Raw genomic sequence first — 22,244 nt, forward strand, 5'->3', positions numbered from 1 at the left:
CCAGAAGTAGATCTATTCCTCCTTTTTCAGCTTCGAGGAAGCAGGGCAATTTCAACAGCATTGATCGTAAATGAATATTTAAATAATAAATGGGGATCTTATCTGAAGATTTTTTGATGGCTCAGTGGACCCAGACAGCAGTAAGGCAGGATTTGGGATGTACGCATCTCAACTTGGAGTTGAGATTGGTCACTGGGTTTCAGATGGTGTTTCTGTCTTTGCAACAGAATTATTAGCAATCCTCTGGGCCTTATGGTGGATAGAAGACTCTCGACCATGCAGGGTTATCATCATTATCATCAGGGTTAGCAAGGAAATAAATCAAAAGCTCGTCCTGAAATAGTTGTTGAGATTCTCTTAGTTTTGTTTAGAGTAGGGAAGATGGGTTGTGAAGTCAGATTTACATGGATACCTGGGCATGCTGGGGTGGAGGGAAATGAAATTGTGGATGGCATTGCAAAGTCTTCCTTACAGAGCGGGTAAGTAGGAATTAGAATACCCCTAGACAGAGCACAATTGAGAAGTAGGATTAATAAAAGGCATAGAGAAGAAATGGCAAGAGGATTGCAAAAATGAATTAAAGGGAAGGCATTTCTTTTCTAGTCACCCTCCAGTTAAAAAGGTCTCAGACTGTTACTCTTTAAACCATAGAGATATGGTGAAATTAAGAATTCTTAAGTTGGGACATTTTGGGCTAAACTATTACTTAAAGATAATAGGAAAACATCCAACTGGATTATGTGACTGTGGTAGTCCAAAGACAGTTCAGCATGTTTTGCTGAGTTGTAATCGATATAAAATTGAAAGAAGAATATTGTTCAAGAGCCTGTCGGACTTAAATATATTTCGTTTTTCTATTAAATCTTTGTTTGGCCACCAAGAGAACCACCATCTGATTGAAAAGTTTATTATTTTGTTTCGACGCGTGACTAGTTTATATTTGAGAATTGAGTTTCTTGAAATTCTGTAATGAATTGTACATCCTGCAGAATGCAGTAATACGCCAAGATGCATCTAAACTGCCAGAAGAAGAAGAAGAAGAAGAAGAAGAAGATGATGATGATGATGATTGGTGCCTTGGAAGCTGAAGGCATAGTTGACAACATTGGAGCAATTAAATTCAAGACCAGCAACAGAGGAGCACACATATAGTGCTTGTTGGGCTGAAGAAAGGGCAAGAGTATAGAGCCATTTGAATGGGAAGATAAGAACTTTAATAGTGAGATCTTCAGTTCACTATGGAACCAGGGCAGGTCAGCACATACTGGTGTGATGGCTGAAGCAAGTTTGGATACAGGCAGTAGCATTTCAAAGGAAGCTGTTTGAGGAAAGCAAGCCATAAGTGCAGTGGAATGGGGAGCAGAGAAAACAATGGCATGGTTGTGTGTTTCAGTAGCAGATTATTTACGGTAGCCCTCCTTTGGACGATATTACAGAGGTGGAAATAGAATGAGAAGTACTGAAGCAGCTGGGTGCAACATAATAATCGGGCAGTATTAGCCCTATCGAGAGGAACACATTGTATTGCAAGGTTATAAAAGTAATTAGCTTGCTAACTCTTCTGTGGTCTCTCCCTGCAGCGGTCGGTTGCCCATCTGATCGTGGCTATGTGTTTGACGAGTGTGGCCCGCCATGCCCAAAGACGTGTTTTAACAAGGATGTTCCTCTGGGGGTGATTGATGCCCACTGCTTCAAGCCATGTGTCCCAGGATGTCAGTGTCCAGCTGGTCTGGTGGAGCATGAATCGCATTGTATATCACCAGACACCTGTCCCAAAATCATCTATGGAAATTTGTGATTCCTGCTCTCAGAGACAGAGAAGTACCCACACACCCACACACACACACAGAAACAACAAGCACTTTCAATGCACTTGCTGCCAGTGATTTACAGAGTATAGGTGAAGAGGAAGAAACTCAACTGACATTGAAGTAAGAGGACTAACTAATAACTTCGAATATTGGCCCTTGCACTCAGACAGCAGGACCAGGTACAAGCACGGAGTGCAGAACTCTTAAAAGAATTGAATAATGAAGTCTCATCCCTCTCTCTGTTCAGCTAGTGTATGTTTATCTGCTATCTGGAGTGTTTTCTTTTCCATTTGTCTTTAAATCAATGTTTCTGAGTATAATTCTGTTCTCTATTATGTAAATTATATTTTCAATTTTATAGTTAAGATGGGTACAATATCCGGTTAGATGCTGTGAAAAGAGATTATTGATTCTTTGATTAATTGAATTTGATCGTGTTTATATTCAATCTATGCAGAGTACATAGAGAACATTCAGAGCAAAGTTCCCTATCTGAAATCCAAACGAATATCTTTGCCTTATGATCTTGTTCTGATTCTGAATTAATCCCTCAGTCTCTCTATATTTTTGCTCAGTTTCTTGTTGGTTCTGCAATCCCCTTCCCTTTCTCTTGTAGAAGAAAGGAGATCTATTCTAGCCTTCATGGTATTGGCAAAACTCTACAGGCTTTAGAACTGTTGAAGAATTTCCAAACTGAAAATTGTTGGGTCTGTGCCACTCCACTGTTTCTCGTCTAAGGGACAGCTCCTCATGCAGTTCTGTACTTGGACTGTCAGCCTAGTTTATGTTCTTAGATTTTGTCGACGCGACTTGAATACCACGAATGGTATCAGTTAGTCTTTCACCAAGTTAGCACTTGACTGAGCAGATAATCCACTGAATCTGTCCATTACTAATGTCAATCGCTCTCCTTCATGTGAACGCTACATTCTTTTTCCAAAATCTTGACATAAGCCTCTCCAGGGATCAGGAGTTAAGATTTTAAGAAGCAGAATTTATTTAATCTTTGTTCATATTTTATCACCGATGACTGTTACTGCCTAGTGTACACTGCAATAAAACCACTTTTTTGTTATCTGGTTTGCCCAAATTGTGTATTAACTTCTGTGCCTGTCATTAGGCGATTCCATTTTGTGCAGGAATTCAGAATTACAAAAGAAAAATCTTGAAACAGCACAAAAGTTACCTCTCCTTCAGCTAACTCAAACAAGAATACATTCTCAGAATCATACCTTTCATAAGGCTCACTCTTCTGGTGAAAAGTGACCATGGGAATTGGAGTATTTCGATCTATCTTAGGGAGTGCTTTGATATCGAGGATGACTTACTTCCCTCTATGGTTTTGTGTGTTAAGTGGAGGCTGAGCAGGCTAACATGGAGCTTGCAAACCTGCCACAGGGTGGTGCAGGAAGTGCTAGATAGGGAGGATGTGTGTTCAGTCCAAGTGTAAGAACATCCCTGAATTGTTTCTCTGTTCACCTGGTAAATCTATGCCATGATAAAGCTGGGAACAGACTCTCTGTTTTGGAATTCGGTAATCCCATTATCACCCAACACTAGCAGAAATTTATTCTTCTATTGCTGAGATTTACTGCCTCTCTCATTCTGTTCCCAATTTCTACTAAGTGATGCAAAAGCTTCACCACGTAAGATTGAGATCAATTAGTAAGCTTGACTTTAGCAAAAAGCAATTTTTGTATTGAGTTAAATTAATAAAAACATTCGATGCAAGTCAGAAGATACTATTTTAATACAGTACAGGTTTCTGGTCAAACTTCCTGGAGTAAAGAGCTCAGTTCAGATGTTCAACTGGCTAGATAATGTTCCTAAAAAAAAGATCCAATCTGGTTAAAAAAAACTCAGTAACTAGGCTCAAAATATTTGCTTTAGATATGGTTAACTTGACAAGAAGTCTAAAATAATCAACAGCTGGTGAACCCCTGCTGGACCAGGGCCAGAAATGACATTTAAGATGAAGAAAAGTTGGTTATTGTGTGGTTTGTCATTTCCCCAAACAGAACTGAATGTCTGAAACATATTGCTCACTGGTGCACTGTCGCTAACTGACAGATGGTTCTCAGCCAAAAGCTAGATTGTTTTCTGAATGGAGCAAAGTTTGCATCATATAGAAAGTAGTTGATTATGTGTACACTGTGTGAGCTAGAATGTTTTTTGGCTGAGTAGAGCAGAGATGGAGTAGAAATTCCAAAATAATTTTCCTTATTGTCCAAGAGTTTTTCCTTTGTTTTCTTGTCTCCCTCGGGCATTTACAAACAGGAGGGCAGGTTGTGGCAAGAGGATGTGTCTGATCATGACATTCCTGCCGTCGTGTGCAGAGCTTGTAGGCTCTGCTAGTCTTACCTGTCTGCTTTCAGAGCTGACAATGTCCACAACCTTGCCCACCAACACAGGACGATACACAATGACCTTCTATGAATGGAAGTTATGTTATTCTAACCTTTATATTCAAAGGTCTTAATTAAGTTAAAAATTCTTTTTCAAAGCTGATGGGCATTATTCCTATAAGTGAATCAAACTTTCAGCCAATTTTCTTTGCGACCTCAACTGAGTGTGGTATACTGTGGAAAGTGAGTAAACTTGAACCTGTAATACTAAATTAAATTCTAGTTATTATGGATCAAAGTTCTCCTGACCACAAGACCCTCACACTCCCAGTACCTGAGGTTTCCTCTCCTGAAGCCCGACTCCTCATTCCGGTCACCTCCTGCCAGACCAACGTCTGTAAATGTACCTATCCCTTGTGTCCCAACCTCTCCCAAACACTGCTCTATCTCTACCACAGTGCAGACCGATGCTTTCTCTTCCTCAGTCCCCACAGGCCCTGCAAAGAGTCATTCCCCAGCATTGCTCAGTGCCACAAGATTATCAGACTCAAGCTAGTGGTTACCAATGGTCTTCTTTGGCACTTTGATTTAATATCCTGTGAGGCTTAGCTTCATTCTCAGACAGTGTCACTGGCAAACTTGCTAACAATTACCCTTCTGTGATGGCTGTGAAATACTCTGACAGAGTGGCCTTCTGAGTCACTCTACAGGTGATAGTGCAGGGCAGAATTCCCTACCCACAGACTAGACAAGGGTGGTGTTTTCTTCCCTAATGGGCATTGATTAACCAGTTGGCATTCATAACATGCCAATGAGTTTTACCTGAATCAATTGTTTCTTTAAATTCCTGATCCAAGCTGAAATTCCCAAATTGCCAGAGTAGAATTTCACTTTCTATTCACTCCGGTACTAGTCCCAGTCTCTGGATTATCATTCCAGTGCTTCTGGATTACTGGTAGATTGTCTCACCCTCTGCTCCTCAAGCACAGGAATCCTAGCCCAGCTGCATATTTGAAATTAATCTGTCGTCATTGTTTTCCAGCATAGAAGGTGATATTTCAAACTTGCAAAAACTAGCAAACTAGAGACTGTGAAGGAATCTGGGCATTGAAGAATGTCTCCATCTCTATGTATATCCACCACTGATGTATCAATTTGAAATCCACTTCCCTGCCCAGTATCGGCTTCCATTTTTCAAACCTTTACATATTTCTCCTTTGTATTCTGGTCACTCCCTTATTTGTATCTCCTTCCTAAATTTCTCTTTGTTCTCCCAATAGATTATCACAACCCCATAACCCTGGCCCTGACTCACTCACAGTGATGACCCTCACCCCATAACCCTGTCACTGACTCACCTTCAGTGACAACCCTCAAACTGTGACCCTGTCGCTGACTCGCCCCCAATTATGACCCTCAACCCATGACTCTGGTACCTGACTCGTTCCCAGTGATGACCCTTACCCCATGATCCCGTCCCCAACTCACTCCCAGCAACGACCCTCGCCCCATGACCCTGTCCCTGACCTATCCACCAATTATGACCCTCTAACTTTGTTGCTTGTTAATGGCGTAATGGAATTTAATCATCACTCCATATCCACTGCCAACTCTCTCAGTTCTGATCATTTCTGTTCCTCCTTTCTCATATATCATTCTGTGCCAAGGGAAGAATTTGCTATCTAGCCTTTCTAAACAGCCTCTTCTACCTGTGAATCTTAATACCAGTGTAAGTCACCTTTTCTGCCGTGCTTTGCTACCTCTGTGCTCCACAGGTTGTTGAAAGTTCCTGTCAGTTATTCAGTGTGATGGTTACAGCCCCCCACCCCCACCCAGCTGAAGTCTCCTCTTCCCCAGGATAATTTCCTTGTGTTGGAACAGCTGGAAGCCTGCACATTTCAAGGCCTTGCATGTTCTGGGCCTGCTCTCCCTCAGCGGCATTAAACCCTCCAGCTATAATCTTCACTTTAGATAATGATCATCTCAAAAAAATAAACTCAAATGTTGAAGGAATTCAGTTGGAAAGTGCAGAGCTGAGTCGTGGAATGAGTGGATTTGAGGGATGAGTTCGGTCTTGCCACCTCATTGACGGGTCGGGGAAAGAAAACACACCTAGGCAGCGGGAGCAGCCTGAAGTCCCTCCTTCTGAGCAATACCCACAACTGCAATGTCCATCTCTGGGCGAGGCCCTCTCATGTTTGACAGCGTAGTAGCTTCTGGAACACCTTCCTGAATTCGGTATTAAAGACAGTGTAGATAATGGGATTGACAGCACTGTTCACGTAACCCAGCCATGTGACGACACTGATGAGCATGGAGCCTATGGTGCAGGCCTTGCACAGCACTTTCAGTACATGAACCACGAAGAAAGGAGTCCAGCAGGCCAGAAACACCCCTGAGGGAAGTAACATGAATGGGTTAAAGAAAATTATTTAAAATACACCTCAAACCTTTCCCCTATCCTCCTGTACACTTACTGGCCCTGCGCTCTCCCACCACCACACACACCTCTTCCCGCCTATCCCCCAACTGCATCTCACATGCACGCCCTCCGGCCAGCACCTTCCATTTTATGGTCCCTCTTCCATATCCTTGCATCCCCACCCATTCCCCGGCACCATTCCACAACCCCAAGCATCCCTGCCTTTACCCCTTAATCCCTCCAACCCCACTCTCCTTCCGCTATGTCTGTCCGCCTTGCCCTCTGGTGATGGCCCGCTCTGGGCGAACACCCACCCACTACAACCGGCAGGACTCTCATCGCCTTCCTCTCCCGCCTGCTGACCCTCCGTCTCCTGGACGTGGCCCCCGACCTGCCCACGAATCCATTCTCTTTCATGCTCGCCCCCTTTCCTGCCTCGGCTGCCTCCAGGTCCGACATGCTGTCGAGCGGCGAGGTCACCAACTCGCTGTCCTGGGCGTTCTTGGTGGCGGCGCCGGCGGAGATCGCTTTGAGTGTCAGGTTCTTGCGAGCATCTCCCTTGGACGTGGTGACCGTGAGCCTAAAGGAGAGCGTCCGGTCCCGAGCCTCGGACTTCAGCGGCGTTTTGCGGCTTTCGCCCCAGCGCCGCAGTCCCCGGAACACCCCATAGTAGAGGAGCAGCATGGCCGGGCACGGGATGAAGAAGGAGCAGACGGAGGAGTACACGACGAAGGTCCCGTCCTCCAGCTTGCAGTCCGTCACGTCTCGGTCTGGGACGTTGTTGAGTCCAAAGATGACAGGAGAAGCCACGCCGAGGGACAGGAGCCAGGTGGCCGCGATGAGGACGAGTTGCCGACTGCTGAACTGGTTTCTGTTGTATTTCAGGGGCACGATCACGGCGATGTACCTGTACAGGGGAGAGAGCAGAGGCCGCTGTGGAAAGCCACCAAGCATTGGATTTCACAGTGTCAACTACTTCGGCGGTTCGTCCATACCTCTTCCTCGAAACTAATCCAGTGATTTTGGGATCACTGTTACTAAGTTTTGCACTGCAAGTTTTTAATTGCTTTTATTTCAGGATCCCTGCCTACTCAGTTAGGTGGAACTCAGTAGGGTTACTGGAGCAGGAAACTACGACCCATTGTTCCCAGGATTGACGAGCGTACTCCTCCTAGTATTAGGACACACATATCATTAAACTAATGCAGTTAGTTTTCCTGCGTTCCGAGATAATATCACACTGAATCACAAACTCATCCAATATATAAGGTGGAGGAAGACTGGGAGGTTGGGGACTGTTTCCATTTTCCCAAGTGAGAAGAAACTGAAGGCTGGAAGCCTTGTTCAGGATTGATTAACTTGAATATTAGAAGAACAAAATATATTCTTGTCTTTATTTTTTCCATTTCATTTTAAAGGGGACTCGCACAATTTTAGCTAATGTTCCTCTTTTTAAAGCTCCCTCCCCCTCCCTCTCTCTCCTCTCAGCGGCCTCCAGGTCCAATGTGCTGTCGAGTGGAAGGTCACCAACTAATGTATATACACTATGAATCTGCATGATTTTGTTTCTTGGTAACCTACTCTCATTTTTGTTCTCCCATCAGAATCAATCTGCAAGTAAATAACATACACTCATACATATCCTTACAGTCTCTCGCCCCCCAGCTTGCACTACCTATTAAATAATCCCAGTGGAGTGTGACTTGGCTACTAAGCCCAGCAGAACCATTTCTACTGACAGGAGAAGGGGCAAAGGTGGGTTACTGGCTCCCTACAACCAGTCACTTTGAGCAGATGGGGCTCATCAGCTGTGGTTGGCAGCTCATCTAGGAGAAGGAAAACTCTCAAACCTCCGCTGCCTTTCAGCTAAACCCACTCATAGGGAAGGAAGAAAGAGGGGGAGATCTGGAGCTGGATTCCCTAGGGCAGTCCTACATTGAGTTCAATGTTGACTGGCAACTCCTGCATTGCTATTGGTACCAAACTGTATCAGTCTCTGGCATTCCTTTGGGTTCATCATATGCATGGAGAGGAGCGCTTGCTACATGGGCAACAGCTTGCTCTCTATATCCTACCGCCCAGGCTGGCGTATTTAGACAGCTAGGACACAATATCCATGGTCAACTCTGACCGACAGAGGCCCTCACCTCACCTCATCATTCCCCAGTTTAAAAAGACAACCATTAACCAAGACTGGTTGTTCTTTGTTCTTGAGGTAAATTTTATCCAAGTTGACATCAACACTGAACATTTCATAAACCTTAGCTTTGCCAGATCCCCTTTTATGCGATACGTTACCAAGTATTTTCTTAAAATTTACTGTCTTCCATTCATCCTCATTAATGCTATATCAAAAACCTCAGATCACGATCTTCCTTTCAATGATCTATGCTGGTTTTTTTAAATTCATTCATGTCTCCAAATGCTACTTAATGCTGTCCGTAATTACCATTTCTAACATCTCTTGTTAAACTGGCACACTTTTTCAATCAAGGGTGTCACATCTAGGCAATTTCCAGATCTCTAGCACCACCCACAGTTCTGGAGAAAATTCTCCCACCCTTCTTTCTCCTCTTTGACTCTCCCCCCACCCCCCATCCCCGTGCCTGATCAATCTTCCCCCATCACCTTCCAACACACCACCTACCAAACCCTCTCTCAACCCGCCCCATCTCTTTCACATTCCGCTCCAATCCCCCTCTTTGTATTTCTCAGTAATTTGTCAAATCAGCTTCTGCTAATGGAGAGCTTCCCAACCTGGGGTCCACAGACTTAATGGTATTAATCCATGGTATAAAAAGTTTGGGAAGCCCTGGTCTAGTGGGATGATAAGATGCTGCCACCGCCTTCATTTCCCTTAGTTTTTTACTCTTCCATCTGCACAAACTAGTGCTTCTAATGATACAGGGAGGCCATTCTGCCCAATGGGTCAATGCTGGCCCATGACACAACCCATCTTCATTTTCTATGTAACATGCTTTCCTACCTCTGCTGCTTCTCTGTTGTCCCTCTCTCTAGGAAAGTTTTCTCTTTAAATGGAGAGCTAGGATGCAATGATTGTTCTATTTTTATCAGTTTTCCTCCTGTTTTTTGTCTATAATTCATCCTTGTCTAAAATCGGCTTTGACTGTTACCTTATTAATGCCTTTTTGAATCTTAATTTTCAACCTTATGTACATAGCTTGATAGTTACAACTTTTTCACCATCTGATTTTAATTTTAATGAAATGCAGCTGTACCAGAATTATGGTTAAATTCTCTACACAGTGGAAGGGTTCTGCTGTCACTCCAGTCTGCAGATATGTGGAGGTGGGTCTGTAGCTCCAACCTTTTTTTATGCCATGGACCCCTGCCATTTACCGAGGGGTCTGTGAGCCCCTGGTCTGTGGTCACTTCCATCAGAGTGTGTGAACATTGATACTGACCTGTCTACACTAATAGCACATAGGTTGAGAATGGAAGCCGTGCAAAGCATCACATCCATCGTCATTAACGCATCACACAGGAACATATTCAGAGTCCAAATCCCCCCATGAAACTGGAGAAAAACAGAAGCGTTGAGTTAGAGGCAGCACCAACACTGCGGAGCTGTGCAGACAAGTAATGAACAATGTGGATAACAAATGACTGTTGCTGAGAGGGTGAGTAGTTTCAAGTACCTCGGTATACACATCACTGAGGATCTCAGGTGGTCTGTACATACTGGCTGTGTGGTCAAAAAAGCACAACAGTGCCTCTTTCACCTCAGATGACTGAAGAAGTTTGGCATGAATCACCAAATCCTCAAGACTTCCTACAAGGGCACCATCGAGAACATCCTGACCGGCTGTCTCATCGCCTGGTATGGGAACTGTCCTACCCTCAATCGCAGGGCACTGCAGAGAGTGGTGCACTCTCTGTGGATCTCTGTGGATGTGAACTTTCTTCTATCCAGGAAATTTACAGTAGCTGGTGTGAATAAAAATGGCCTGGAGGTTCATCAGGGACTCCAGCCACCCCAACCATAAACTGTTTCAGCTGCTACCATTTGGCAAGCAGTCAAACGGCATTAAGGGCAGGGCCAACAGGCTACAGGACAGCTCCTTTCACCAGGCCATCAGATTGATCCATACACATTGATCTGATTGCATATCTGACTGTACATACATGTATATAAAACTATTATGTATACCATCTTAGTGTTTGGACAATATCCTTCCACACGTCCCTTCTTTATTGCTTGTACATTGTGATGGAGATGCAACATAAAGATTTTTACTCCATTGGGTGTAAGAAATAAAATAAATACAAATACGTTAAAAAATACAAATGAAGGCATATGGAAAATTCAACTGCTGAACTTTCTCCAGTCTATGCAGATCTGTGTTTAATCTTAATAGATCAAGCAAGTTGATGTCTTCTCAGTGGGTTTACATATGAAGACACGGGACTGCTAGATACCATTATAGATATCTTCCATTTAGATATTCTTTAAAAACCAGCATGCCTTGCAGTCAAAATGGAATATCTTTTGTACAAGACCTTTAACTTGTGACCATGGCTGACTGAAGAAAGGACAGAAGTAGATCAATAGGACCAAAAAGAGAGGAAAATATCCAGTTTCTGGAGACAGGAATTACAGGAAAGAAATGGTAGGAAACAGAAGTGGAGAGGAAGTATGGGTGTAGCAAGGAGAAAAGGAAAGAAGGTGGTTTATAGTGTTACAGTAAGCTGGAAAATTCAAGAAGTTGGAGAAGAGGGGCTGACGTTGAATTAAAATAGAAAATGGAAAAGATGCTGGACTATGAAAAGTGAAAGGGATTTGTTTGTCAAAAGGACGATACATAGACTTGAAAATTCCTCTTTAGATTAGTCGTTTGATATTTAAATCGTTGTTAGGTTAGATACGGACTGTATCCTACATCAAGTACCTGCCTTTGGAATCTAAGGAATTATGGAGGGAACTTTGCTCTATATGTAATCTGGCTTCTGTATTTGACAACCTATCACAAAGGAAGATATTTACTGGAGAGGCAGTAGTTGTCTATAGAAATGATTAAACAGTTGACATTTCAGGCCGAGAACCTCCTTCAGGACACTTGAAAAAGGGCCTCGGCCCAAAACATTGAGTGTTTATTCAGTTTCATAGAATGTGCCTGATGCACCATCAATAACTCACACTGAGACATAAGGCGAGATATCGGCTTTTATTGACTGGAAGAAGGAACCAGGAGTGAGTGTCTATCATACAATGTCCTGGAGACTGAGGCCGAGCGTCAGGCCTCAGATCTCCTTTATACAGGGGCCTGTGGGAGGAGCCACAGGAGCAGTCGGCAGGGGGCGTGTCCCGACAGGCACAGGTAGTTCACCACAGTGCCTGAGCAGCTGAGTTGCTCCAGCATTTTGTGCGTGTGTTGCTTTGGATCTTCAGCATCTGCAGACTTGCTCGTTGTGGTGAACTATGTGCCTGTCTGGACACGCCCCCTGCCGACTGCTCCTGTGGCTCCTCCCACAGGCCCCTGTATAAAGGAGATCTGAGGCCTGACGCTCGGCCTCAGTCTCCAGGACATTGTATGGTAGACACTCACTCCTGGTTCCTTCTTCCAGTCAATAAAAGCCGATATCTCGCCTTACGTCTCAGTGTGAGTTATTGATGGTGCATCACTCGTGTTATGAGAAGCAGTAATCTATGTCTTGTCAGTCATTTGAGAGAACACATGTATACTGAGGGCTGGCACTTTCATCACTCTATGATTGACCTGACCTCCTCCCAGTCATGATACTAATGTAGCCAACACAGGAGCATTGTCATGGGTGCCTGAATGTCAGTTTACACTTATCTGTCCAATTCTGTATGTATTCCAACTATTTCACAATCTGAGGGGTTGCAAGTGGAGCCAAGCACTGTGCAGTCATCAGCAAACATTCCCCTTTGACCTGTGACAGAGGGTAGGTCATTGAAGGAGAATCTAAGGGTCTGCCCGACTGACCAATTGGACAGTGAGTGTATGAATGCTCTACCTCAGTGTACACGTAGAGCGGCAGAACAAGAACTGCAAGAAGTAGATCTGCTGCAGCCAGGCTGACAATGAAGTAATTGGTCGCGGTCTTCAGAGATCTTTCAAGCAGCACACTGATGCACACCAGAATATTACCCAGCATGATGGCCACAATAAGCAGGACACCAAACAGGAGGGCCAGATAATTATAGGGAGAGCTGGCATTCTCCTCTGTTTTGTTCGTTATCCCATTGAACATGGTGAAGTGGCCAAATCCTCAACACTTCAGGACCATCTGAAAAGAAGAACATGGGTCAAGTCATGTTGTTGTAGTACATGTTCTCATAACTATAGCTGCTTGGCTCTTCCCTTTCTTGACTTCCCTATTTCTGTCTCAGAGTATGCGTTACCAACCAATATCCACTCTTGATGCAGAGTTTTATTTATTTATTTTGAGAACCAGCGCAGAACAGGCCTTTCCGACCCAGTGAGCCACACCACCCACCTGTTTAACCCTAGCCTAATCACGGGACAATTTACAATGACCAATTAACCTACTAACCAGTATGTCATTAGACTGTGGGAGGAACCTAGAGCCCAGGAAAGAAGCCCACGCAGTCACAGGGAGAACATACAGTCTCCTTACAGACAGTGGCAGGATTTGAACCCAGATCGTTGGCACTGTAAAGCATTAACACTAACTGCTACACACCGTGCTGCCTACCCGAAATGGCGACAATATCTGTCCTCCCACGGATGCAGCTGAAGCCACTGAATTCCTGTAGCAGATCGTTTGTTGTCCAAGATTGCCATAGCCATCTTGTCAACATATCTTCCCACATTCTCCCAACTCCGTTGTATTTTCTCTGATAATGACACCCTCCAACCTATTGTTTCTGATGCATTCCTGTTCCCGAACCATGACTTGCCCTCTGCAATAGCCAACAGGGATTTCTTCTGCTTCTTTTTGATCACCTGTGCCTTTTCTCTTGCCCCTTCTCCTCCCTCCCAAACTAAGCATAATCTTTTCCCTCATCTCACCTACCAATCCACTAACTGGTACATGAAAAGACTTATCCTCCATAATTTCCACCATCTTCAACAGAATGCCACCAACAGACCTGTCTTCCCATGTAGCCCTCTTTCAAAACTCTGAAGGGACTGCTTCTGTGCAATTCTCCCCTCCAAGCAAAATATGATTTTAAAGTGATTGAGAAATGTGCAAATAGGTTACATCAAACATTGCAGTATTATTAATTATTCTTACTCTTCAGCTGAGAAGTTATCCACCTTCTCAATTTTTGCTTTCTCATCCTCCCTGCTATCTCCCAGCTTGTTCACCCTCACAGATGTATTCTTTCTCAGCTGTAGTGAAGAGCTGGTTCCAATGTTAACAGTCTGTCTGCCTGCTGTTAAAAGGAACTTCTTGTTAAAGGGGAGCTCAGGAGGGTTAATAGCACTTAACGGCATCTCCTTTCGTGCATCTTCAGAAACAGCTCTATTTCCATCTTTAATATCTCTATTTTTCCCTTTCAGGTTCTTTTGAAGACCCTGACCTGAAGTTACACGCTGACTACAGTTCTTTGCAGGAATGGGACCCGCTCTCGGGGTTCCATAACTGGCCGTTGTTCAGCACGCCAAGGGTTCGACCTGAGAGTCGGGCTCGAATTCAGAACCCAAAGATCTCGGGGCTCTGGAGTCGGGCATATCGAGGGTCGGTGTCACGGCAGGAGATCCGTGTGTCATCAGGGGAGTCAGGATATCTGAGGCTGTGTGCCCAGTTTTTTGGGCACAGAGCTCGATAAAAGCGACGTGGCAGACTTATAACATCATAAACCAGCAAGTTGGTTGTTATGCCTCCCCCACTCACTGGGAAAATGCAGACACCTGCTCCTCCCTTATTAGGGAGAGAGAGAACCTACAGTACATCGAATACCGGGTGAAATGTGAAGTCTTTGTGGTAACGGCAAGTCTGTGTCTTTGCTATTGTTTTGCTCACGCCTGAGTGTTCGGTGGCAGTGCCGATGCTTTTCTTTGCTGGTGAGGGGAGGGGGATTGTGGCTTGCTGCTGCTTAAACACGGGAGGGGGAGCTGGTGGGGACCTTGGGGTTCTAACATTTAACTGTTGTTCATTCTTTGGGGCACTCCTCTGTTTTCGTGGGTGTTTGTGAAGGAAAAACATTTCGGGATGCATGTTGTATACATTACTTTGACATTAAGTTATGCCTTTGAACCTTCATTTCCTCTTGTGTTAACTGCACTGTATCATCGGGCCTTTCATGGGTAAGCTCTGAAGTTAAGTGAAGATTTTTGATGAGTGTACCCCTTCTAGAATATTAGTAAGAGGTCAGTAAATGATAGAGGAAGAATTGAGGTATGACGACAGTGGGATGGGGATCATTTAATTAGAGAAACATAGAAAACCTACTGCACAATACAGGCCCTTCAGCCCACAATGCTGTACCAAACATGCACTTATTTTAGAAATTACCTAGGGTTACACATCACCCTATTCTTCTATTCTTCTAAGCTCCATGTACCTGTCCACGAGTCTCTTAAAAGACACTATTGTATCCAGCTCCACCACCGTTGCCAGCAGCCCATTCCACGCACTCACCATTCTCTGCATAAAAAACTTGCCCCTGACATCTCCTCTGTACCTACTTCCAAACACCTTAAAACTGTGCCCTCTCATGTTAGCCATTTCAACCCTGGGAAAAAGCCTCTGACTATCCACATGATCAATGCCTCTCATCACCTTATACACCTCTATCAGGTGACCTGATAGAGGTGTATTAATGATTGATTTAGGGTTCATCCTTTGGCACAGATTTTGCTTCTGCAGCTTTGTTTCCTCATCAAGACCTTCTCATGCCTGATGTATGAATGAACATGGTGCAGCGCCGCATATTAAATGCAGATTTAAATTATAAACATAGATGGTTTCTGTATGGTATTTTACATCCAAACTGGACCAGTGACAAAAAGCATAAAGTGGTTTGAAACAACTTTTTCTCAGACTTCGGTGAAGTATATACACTGACACTTTGTAGTGGTCGTCACTAAAACCATTGCTTGTGTTAATAATGTCCACATTTGAGTATTTGTAGGTTGGAAGCACTGAAAAAGAAGCAAATGATGCAACACAGGACAGACCTCAAAATGACAAATGCAGACATGAAATGGTCAACTTGTATATGAAATGCAATGCAGAGAGATGTGGAGTGATGCCCTTGGTAGGAAAAATGAGAAGATGCAATATAGATTAAATAGTAACATATTATAGGGGACTATTGCCATGGAGTTACAACATTGGGCACAAACTCTTGATGGGAGCAGGACAATTCCGAAATGTTGATTGTTCATTTCCTTCCATTGATGCCGCCAGCATTTTGTTTGTATTGTAAGAAAATGAATTCTTTTTCTTTATAATTAAATACACAGAAAAGTATATAAATTTAGGCTGGTTTTGTCAAGCAACTGGTGGTACAGCAGCCAATCCTGGGCTGAACGCTTTAGGAAAGATACTTAGATCTGGGAAAGAGCAGAAGAGATTTACTGGAATGCTTCCAGCAATCAGAATCAGAATCAGGTTTATTATCACCGGCATGTGACGTGAAATTTGTTAACTTAGCAGCAGCATTTTCAATACATAATCTAGCAGAGAGTGAAAATATAATAAATAAAATAAAACAATAATAAATAAACAAGTAAATTAATTGCATATATTGAATAGATTTTTTTTAATGTGCAAAAACGGAAATACTGTATATTAAAAAAAGTGAGGTAGTGTCCAAAGCTTCAATGTCCATTTCGGTATCGGATGGCAGAGGGGAAGAAGCTGTTCCTGAATCGCTGAGTGTGTGCCTTCAGGCTTCTGTATCTCCAACCTGATAGGAACAGTGAGAAAAGGGCATGCCCTGGGTGCTGGAGGTCCTTAATAATAGACACTGCCTTTCTGAGACGCAACTCCCTGAAGGTGTCCTGGGTACTTTGTAGGCTAGTGCCCAAGATGGAGCTGACTAGATTTACAACCTTCTGCAGCACATGGAGTGGTTGAAAAAACAGAGGTGGTTCTTCTTGTTTATAGAAGGTTAAGGTGGACATTTCATAGAGGTGTTCAAAATCATTAAAGGTTTTCAACAGAGTAAGGACAAAGTATTTCCAGTGGCAAGAATGTACAGATTTGAAGCAATTGGCCAAAAAGCCAATGTGCCTTACACAACATATTGTTGTTCTTTGGATTGTTCTTAATTGTGTGTTGGACTGCTGGAAGTAGATTCAATGCTTGTTTCCAAACTGAAGGGAAACATTTAAAAGCATGAAAAGCAATGGGATTGAATCTATAACTACATCAAAAAGCCAGCAGAGGCACAAGGGCTCCATTTTGTGCTGAATAATTGGATGATTCTAGGGCAGATTTGTACTTTGCATAAAATCAAGACAGTTGGGATGATGGCTCATCTGCTCCCAGATCAGGACCAGATATTGCTATTTATACTTGTACCAAGGTACAATGAAAATCTTATCTTGCATCCTGTTCACACAGATCAATTTATTATAACAGTACATTGAGCACATAACATAACAAACCTCATTACTGCAGTAAGATTTAGAAGGGAAAAGAAATGCAGAACGTTTATAGCCCAGAAGGCCATTCCAACCATTGAACTTGTACTGTCTGTATAAAAGATCAGTTCAATTGGACACACTCTTCCGCCTTCTCCCTGTAGCCCTGTAAATTCCTGCCTTTCAGGTACTTACCCAGCTCACTCAGAATTCCTGTTGCTGGCAGTGTATCCCACACCCCAACTGCTCAGTCTGTAAACAACACCATTTTTGGTTCTTTTTTGAATCACCTTCATTCTCTGCCTCCTAGTTCTTGAAAACAGTTTCTCTCTAACTACTCTTTTGACTTTCTTCAGGATTGTGAACAGTTTCATCAGATCGCTTTCTAATTGCCTCTGTCCCCAGGACAGCAACCCCATTTTTTCGAGCCCACCCTCATCACTAAAGTCCCTCGTCTTTGAAATCATTTTTGCAAAATTTCTCCTTCACAGTCTCCAAAACCTTCAGAACACTCCTGAAGCCTGGCACCCAGATCCTGGTGCAATACTTCAGTTACAGCCAAGGCAACGTTTTATGATTGTTTATTGTAACATTCTTGCTCCTGTATGTTTCGGCTTATGAAGCCCAAGATGACATTTGCTTTCCTAACCTTTTCTCCATTTGCCCATTCTATCAGCCACTCCATGCCATTAGTAAAGTCGATGACTATGCTCCTCATTTTTCATTACGTCTGCAAATATTGTTTCAGCTGAAGGTTTGGAAACAGTGCCCTGTCAAACCATTTAAATGTGTTCATGTTTGAGCTTGTTGTCATTCAACCATACACACAGACGGTATATGGCTAAACAAAGCATCATTCCTCTGCAGTACGGACATTAGCAAGTAGATCCAGTTAGCAGCAAATTAACTTTAGACCAAATATTGAAAGGAGTTCGGGTGTCTCCAGAAGGCAGCCTCCATCCAAACCCTTATCATCTGGGACGTGCCACCTTCTCATTACAGGAGCCTGAAGATAGACGCTCAGCTTCTTCCCCTCTGCCATCAGATTTCTGAATGGTTCATGAACACTGCCTCACTATTCCTATTTTGCACTATTTATTTTTTAGAGTTTTTTTGCCTTCCACGGTACAGCTGCCACAAGACAACAGATTCAACGACTTGTGTTAGTGGCGATAATTCTGATTCTGAACATTCCTGTAGCTGATCCAAGTTTATTACGCAGTTTTCAAACTCACAGCCACAACACGTTGCAGTAAGTTAGGACACAAACTAAGTATTTCTATATATCCATAAGAATATCCACTTAACACATACAAAATGCCAGAGGAGCTCAGCAGGCCAGCATCTACGGAAAAAAAGTACAGTCGACATTTCGGGCCGAGATCCTTCAGCAGGACCTATTTGGCTTGTTTTCTGTTCAGCTTCAGGAGCTGTGGGGTGCCCCAGTAGAAGTTTATAAAAGTATGAGAGGCATAAATAAGGTAGACGTGATCTTTTTTCCCAAAGGTAGAAATACCAGGTACTAGAGGACATGCATTTAAACTGAAATGGAGAAAATTTAAAGGAAATGTCTGGGGTAGTTTATTTTTGATACACAGAGTGGTGGTGCCTGGAATAAGCTGTCAGGGTAGTGCTGTAAGCAGTAACGAATGGGGCATTCAGGGACATGAATATGCAGGGAGAATTGAGAAATTATACAAAAGGGACTTGGTTTATTTCAGCATTGTTTTCGGCACAGACATTATGGGATGAAGGGCTTGTGTCTCTGGTGTACTGTTCCATGTTCTATGTTCCATGAGGACACAAGCTTCACATCTGCGTTTAATAAGCGCTGCAGCTTACTGGCTGCAATATTAGACAAGGAGATGTCCGCTGCACACAGGGTGAGACAACACTGCTTTTTTTGTGAGTGAGTAGTGTGTGGGTGTGTGTCAGAGATTATTTAACAGTTTCCTCATTTCATATGTATCCAAAATGTCACATTTACAGTGCAATGGTTTAGACTTTTGATGAAATGCATCACACAGGATAAGAAAAAGTTATTTAGGAAATTATGCAATCCTTGAAAAAATATTACTGCTATAAAGATAACATTAGATCTCTATCAGTAGAGTGTGCCAGTTCCTTAGACTTCAGTAGAAAGTACCTGTTCCTGCAGACTCCAACAGAGAGTGCCTGCTCTTTGCTCCAGGTAAGAGTCTCTCCTCCGTGTGCCAACCGGGAACTTGTTCCTCGGTGACTCCAAGGAATCTGTTCCTTGGTTCAATTTTTCAGTGATAATGATGTAGACACACTGGTTAACAATAGACCACGTCTTCATCCAGGTGTCCTTTGTTAATCGAGTCTTCAAAGCAAAGCTGTTAGTTGCTTTTAAAGAGCAGTTCATGAAGTTACCGCCACCCAAGAAACCTAATGAGCAGTTCCCTGCAGTAATCCCGGTCTCGGTGAGAGAAGGTTTTATATCTGTGCCTGCTAAGCTGGTGCTGGGCGAAGCTGTTGGGAGACCAGCAATCGTGGAACACTAAAGCTCCTCCCAGTCACCATATGTGGATGCAGAACATCCTTCCCTCTTTTTTCCTCCTTCTGCCTATTCTTCCCTTTCCTCAAACTCTTCCCCTTCCTCTTCCTTTAAACCCTACCACTCTGGCTGCCCCCTCCCTCTCTCTCTGTCACTCCATGCAGCTTCCTCTCTTTCCCTTTCTGACACCCGCATTTTCCCTTCCTCTCCATCAACCCCCCCTTCACCACCATTCCTCGCTGTCCTCCTTCCTCCCGCATTCTTGCACCCTCCCACTACACGGAGTTGGACAAGTGGATATCTGCATGGGGAAATGGCAAAGATGGGGAGGGGTGAAGCCAGGGAGACATGCAGAGAGAGACTGTTAACATCATGTTCTTAGACAGAAGCCAGCTTGGAGATGTGGATGAGATTTCTGCAGCAGATGAACTGACGGAGGGCTTTAGATGTATAGTGTTAAAAAGTGGAAGGGTTCAGTCCTAGTAATGGAGCACATTTGGGCCAATAGTTTGCGATTACACTGGTTAACAGGTTTATGAATAGAGTCTTAGAGGAAGACAGCGTAGATACAGACCCTTTGGCCCAAAGTCCATACTAACCATGGTGCTCTGCGGCTAGACCCAATTTCCTGTGGTCAGCCTAATTCCCCTAAGCCCTGTTCCTCCAAGTACATATTTACAACCCTCTGCATGCAAAAGTTGCCCTTCTGGTCCCTTTTAAATATTTCCCCTCTCATCCTAAACCTATAATTTCCCCCCCACACATAGTTTTAGTCATCCTACCTTGAGGGAAATAACTGTTACCATCCACCTTGTATATGCCCCTCATCATTTTAAAGATTTCTGTTTTAAATGTCTATAAGATTGGCCCTCATTCTCCTGAATTCCGAAGTATACAGAACTAGCCTGGCCAACTGCTCCCAAAACCTCAGAAACACAAGAGATTCTGCAGGAGTAGGAAATCCAATGTAACTCATACAAAATGCTGCTGGAACTTAACAGATCAGGCAACATTAATAACAAGGGATAAAGAGTCGACATTTTGGGCCAAGTCCCTTCCTTTCCATTGATGCTAACTGCCCTGCTGAGTTTCTCCGGAGTTTTGTATGTGTTACCCTCTCAAACAGGCCCTCTGATTCTGAACTCATCCTCGTTAGTTTGTTTGGGTTTTCATGGAGATCTTGACTGGGGAGAGGAATGGAATTTACAGTGAAAGAAAATAAGTTTTCAGGTTGGGGGAGGCAGAAGGCAACGGTTTTGTTCTTCCCAATATGTATTTGGAGGGAAAATGTCTAATTTCTTAATGTAACAGCTGCATGAGATAAATCTTAAGTATTATTGCAGAATTTTATAAACACTGATTTCTGGCCATTCTCTATTTAAAAAGGAAGAGCCAGTGTAAGCTGTTTGATGTTTGAAAGGGATTTCAGGTACAAAGTAATGAGCTGAGCCCCCTTGTTCCTGTCTGCGACTGCCTTGATGTCAATGCTAATGAAGAAGGCAGAAACATGGCACTTCATTTGGGAATAGTAAATTATCACAGCATCCATTCTGAAATACCTCTTTAACCCCTCAAAATATCAGCAAGGTTCTTCCTCTCTTTCTTTGCAGTATCAAAGCCAATGTTTAATTGGATTGATGATATGTTCTCGCTTTACATTCATAAGGAAAAGAAGTGTTTCAAATTCCTCACCAATACTCCAACTCGTTCAACACACTGTTATGATTTTAATCAGCTCTTTCCAAGACGAAGGCGAGAAAGCAGATTCATTCTTATTAATTAGTTATTGTAAATTGCCGCATAGTGCAGGTTAATAGTGTAAAGGATTATAGCAGAGTTGATGATCATGTGTGAGAGAAGGTAAATTGTAGAGGTACAGGAGAATGGAGAGGAGTAATAGAATGGATTGCTCTGTGAGTTGGCATGGACTTGATGGGTCAAGTGAGGTAGTGATTCTAGGTTAGAGGGAAGTCACATGAATTAGAGAAGAATTAGTAAAAGGTTTCTACAGATATATTAAGAACAAAATGATAGCAAGAGACAAAATTGGTCCACTTGAAGCTCAGCATGGTCAGTTATGCATAGAGATGAAAGCAATGGGAAAGGTCTTGAATGAATTTTTTTTTTGCAAAACTACAAAGAACTCTGCAAATTCTGGAAATCTGGGACAAAGCACATAAAATACTGGAGGAGTTCAGCAGGTCAGGCAACATCTGTGGAAATGAATAAACAGTCATCGTTTTGGACCTAGGCCCTTCAACAGGATTTTTTTGCATTGTATTTTCTTGGTAGTTAGACAAAGAACCCATAGAAATGAGGACATGAATTGTATCAAGAGGAAGTGCTTGCTGTCTTGAGGCAAGTTAGTGTGGATATGTCCCCAGACCCTCCTCGTGGGAGGCTAGTGCAGAAATTGCAGGGGCTCTGGTAAAGGTACTTAAAACGTCCTTGGCCATGGGTGAGGTGCCAGAGGACTGAAAGATAGGTAATTGTTGAAGAAAGGACTTAATAATTTGGGAAATTATAGGTTTCTGAACCTGATCTTTGTAGTGGATAAATTATTGAAAAGTATTCTAAGGGACAGGATCTATAAGTATTTGG

The 22,244-nt window shown here is 43.2% G+C and overlaps 2 protein-coding genes across 3 annotated transcripts in view; one reads left to right on the plus strand and one right to left on the minus strand.

Moving 5' to 3' along the window:
• The window catches only part of kcp (kielin cysteine rich BMP regulator), a 131,497-nt gene extending 128,627 nt beyond the window's left edge, over window positions 1–2,870 (plus strand). For both annotated transcript variants that reach the window (XM_059987118.1, XM_059987119.1), the window contains one exon: window positions 1,581–2,870. In XM_059987118.1, coding sequence (XP_059843101.1) covers window positions 1,581–1,798 — 218 coding nt within the window. In that variant the 3' untranslated portion in view covers window positions 1,799–2,870. The remainder of the gene's footprint in view (window positions 1–1,580) is intronic.
• Window positions 2,871–6,235: 3,365 nt separating this feature from the next.
• On the minus strand, window positions 6,236–12,815 carry drd4-rs (dopamine receptor D4 related sequence). The gene is made up of 4 exons (XM_059988477.1): window positions 12,579–12,815; window positions 10,004–10,116; window positions 6,893–7,485; window positions 6,236–6,551 (listed from the first exon to the last, which is right to left on the minus strand). The coding sequence occupies exons 1-4, from the start codon at window positions 12,813–12,815 to the stop codon at window positions 6,349–6,351; spliced, it is 1,146 nt and encodes a 381-aa protein (XP_059844460.1). The 3' UTR covers window positions 6,236–6,348.
• Between the last annotated feature and the right edge of the window lie 9,429 nt (window positions 12,816–22,244).

Source organism: Hypanus sabinus, chromosome 13 (assembly GCF_030144855.1).
Source record: "Hypanus sabinus isolate sHypSab1 chromosome 13, sHypSab1.hap1, whole genome shotgun sequence".
In the NCBI taxonomy this organism is placed as follows: domain Eukaryota; kingdom Metazoa; phylum Chordata; class Chondrichthyes; order Myliobatiformes; family Dasyatidae; genus Hypanus; species Hypanus sabinus.

Coding starts and splice junctions, on each gene's coding strand:
- drd4-rs (XM_059988477.1), bottom strand. CDS start 12,815: ATGTTCAATGGGATAACGAACAAAACAGAGGAGAATGCCAGCTCTCCC. Junction 10,117..12,578: donor CGCTCTACGTGTACACTGAG/GTAGAGCATTCA, acceptor GTTTTTCTCCAG/TTTCATGGGGGGATTTGGAC. Junction 7,486..10,003: donor TGTGCTATTAGTGTAGACAG/GTCAGTATCAAT, acceptor TCCCCTGTACAG/GTACATCGCCGTGATCGTGC.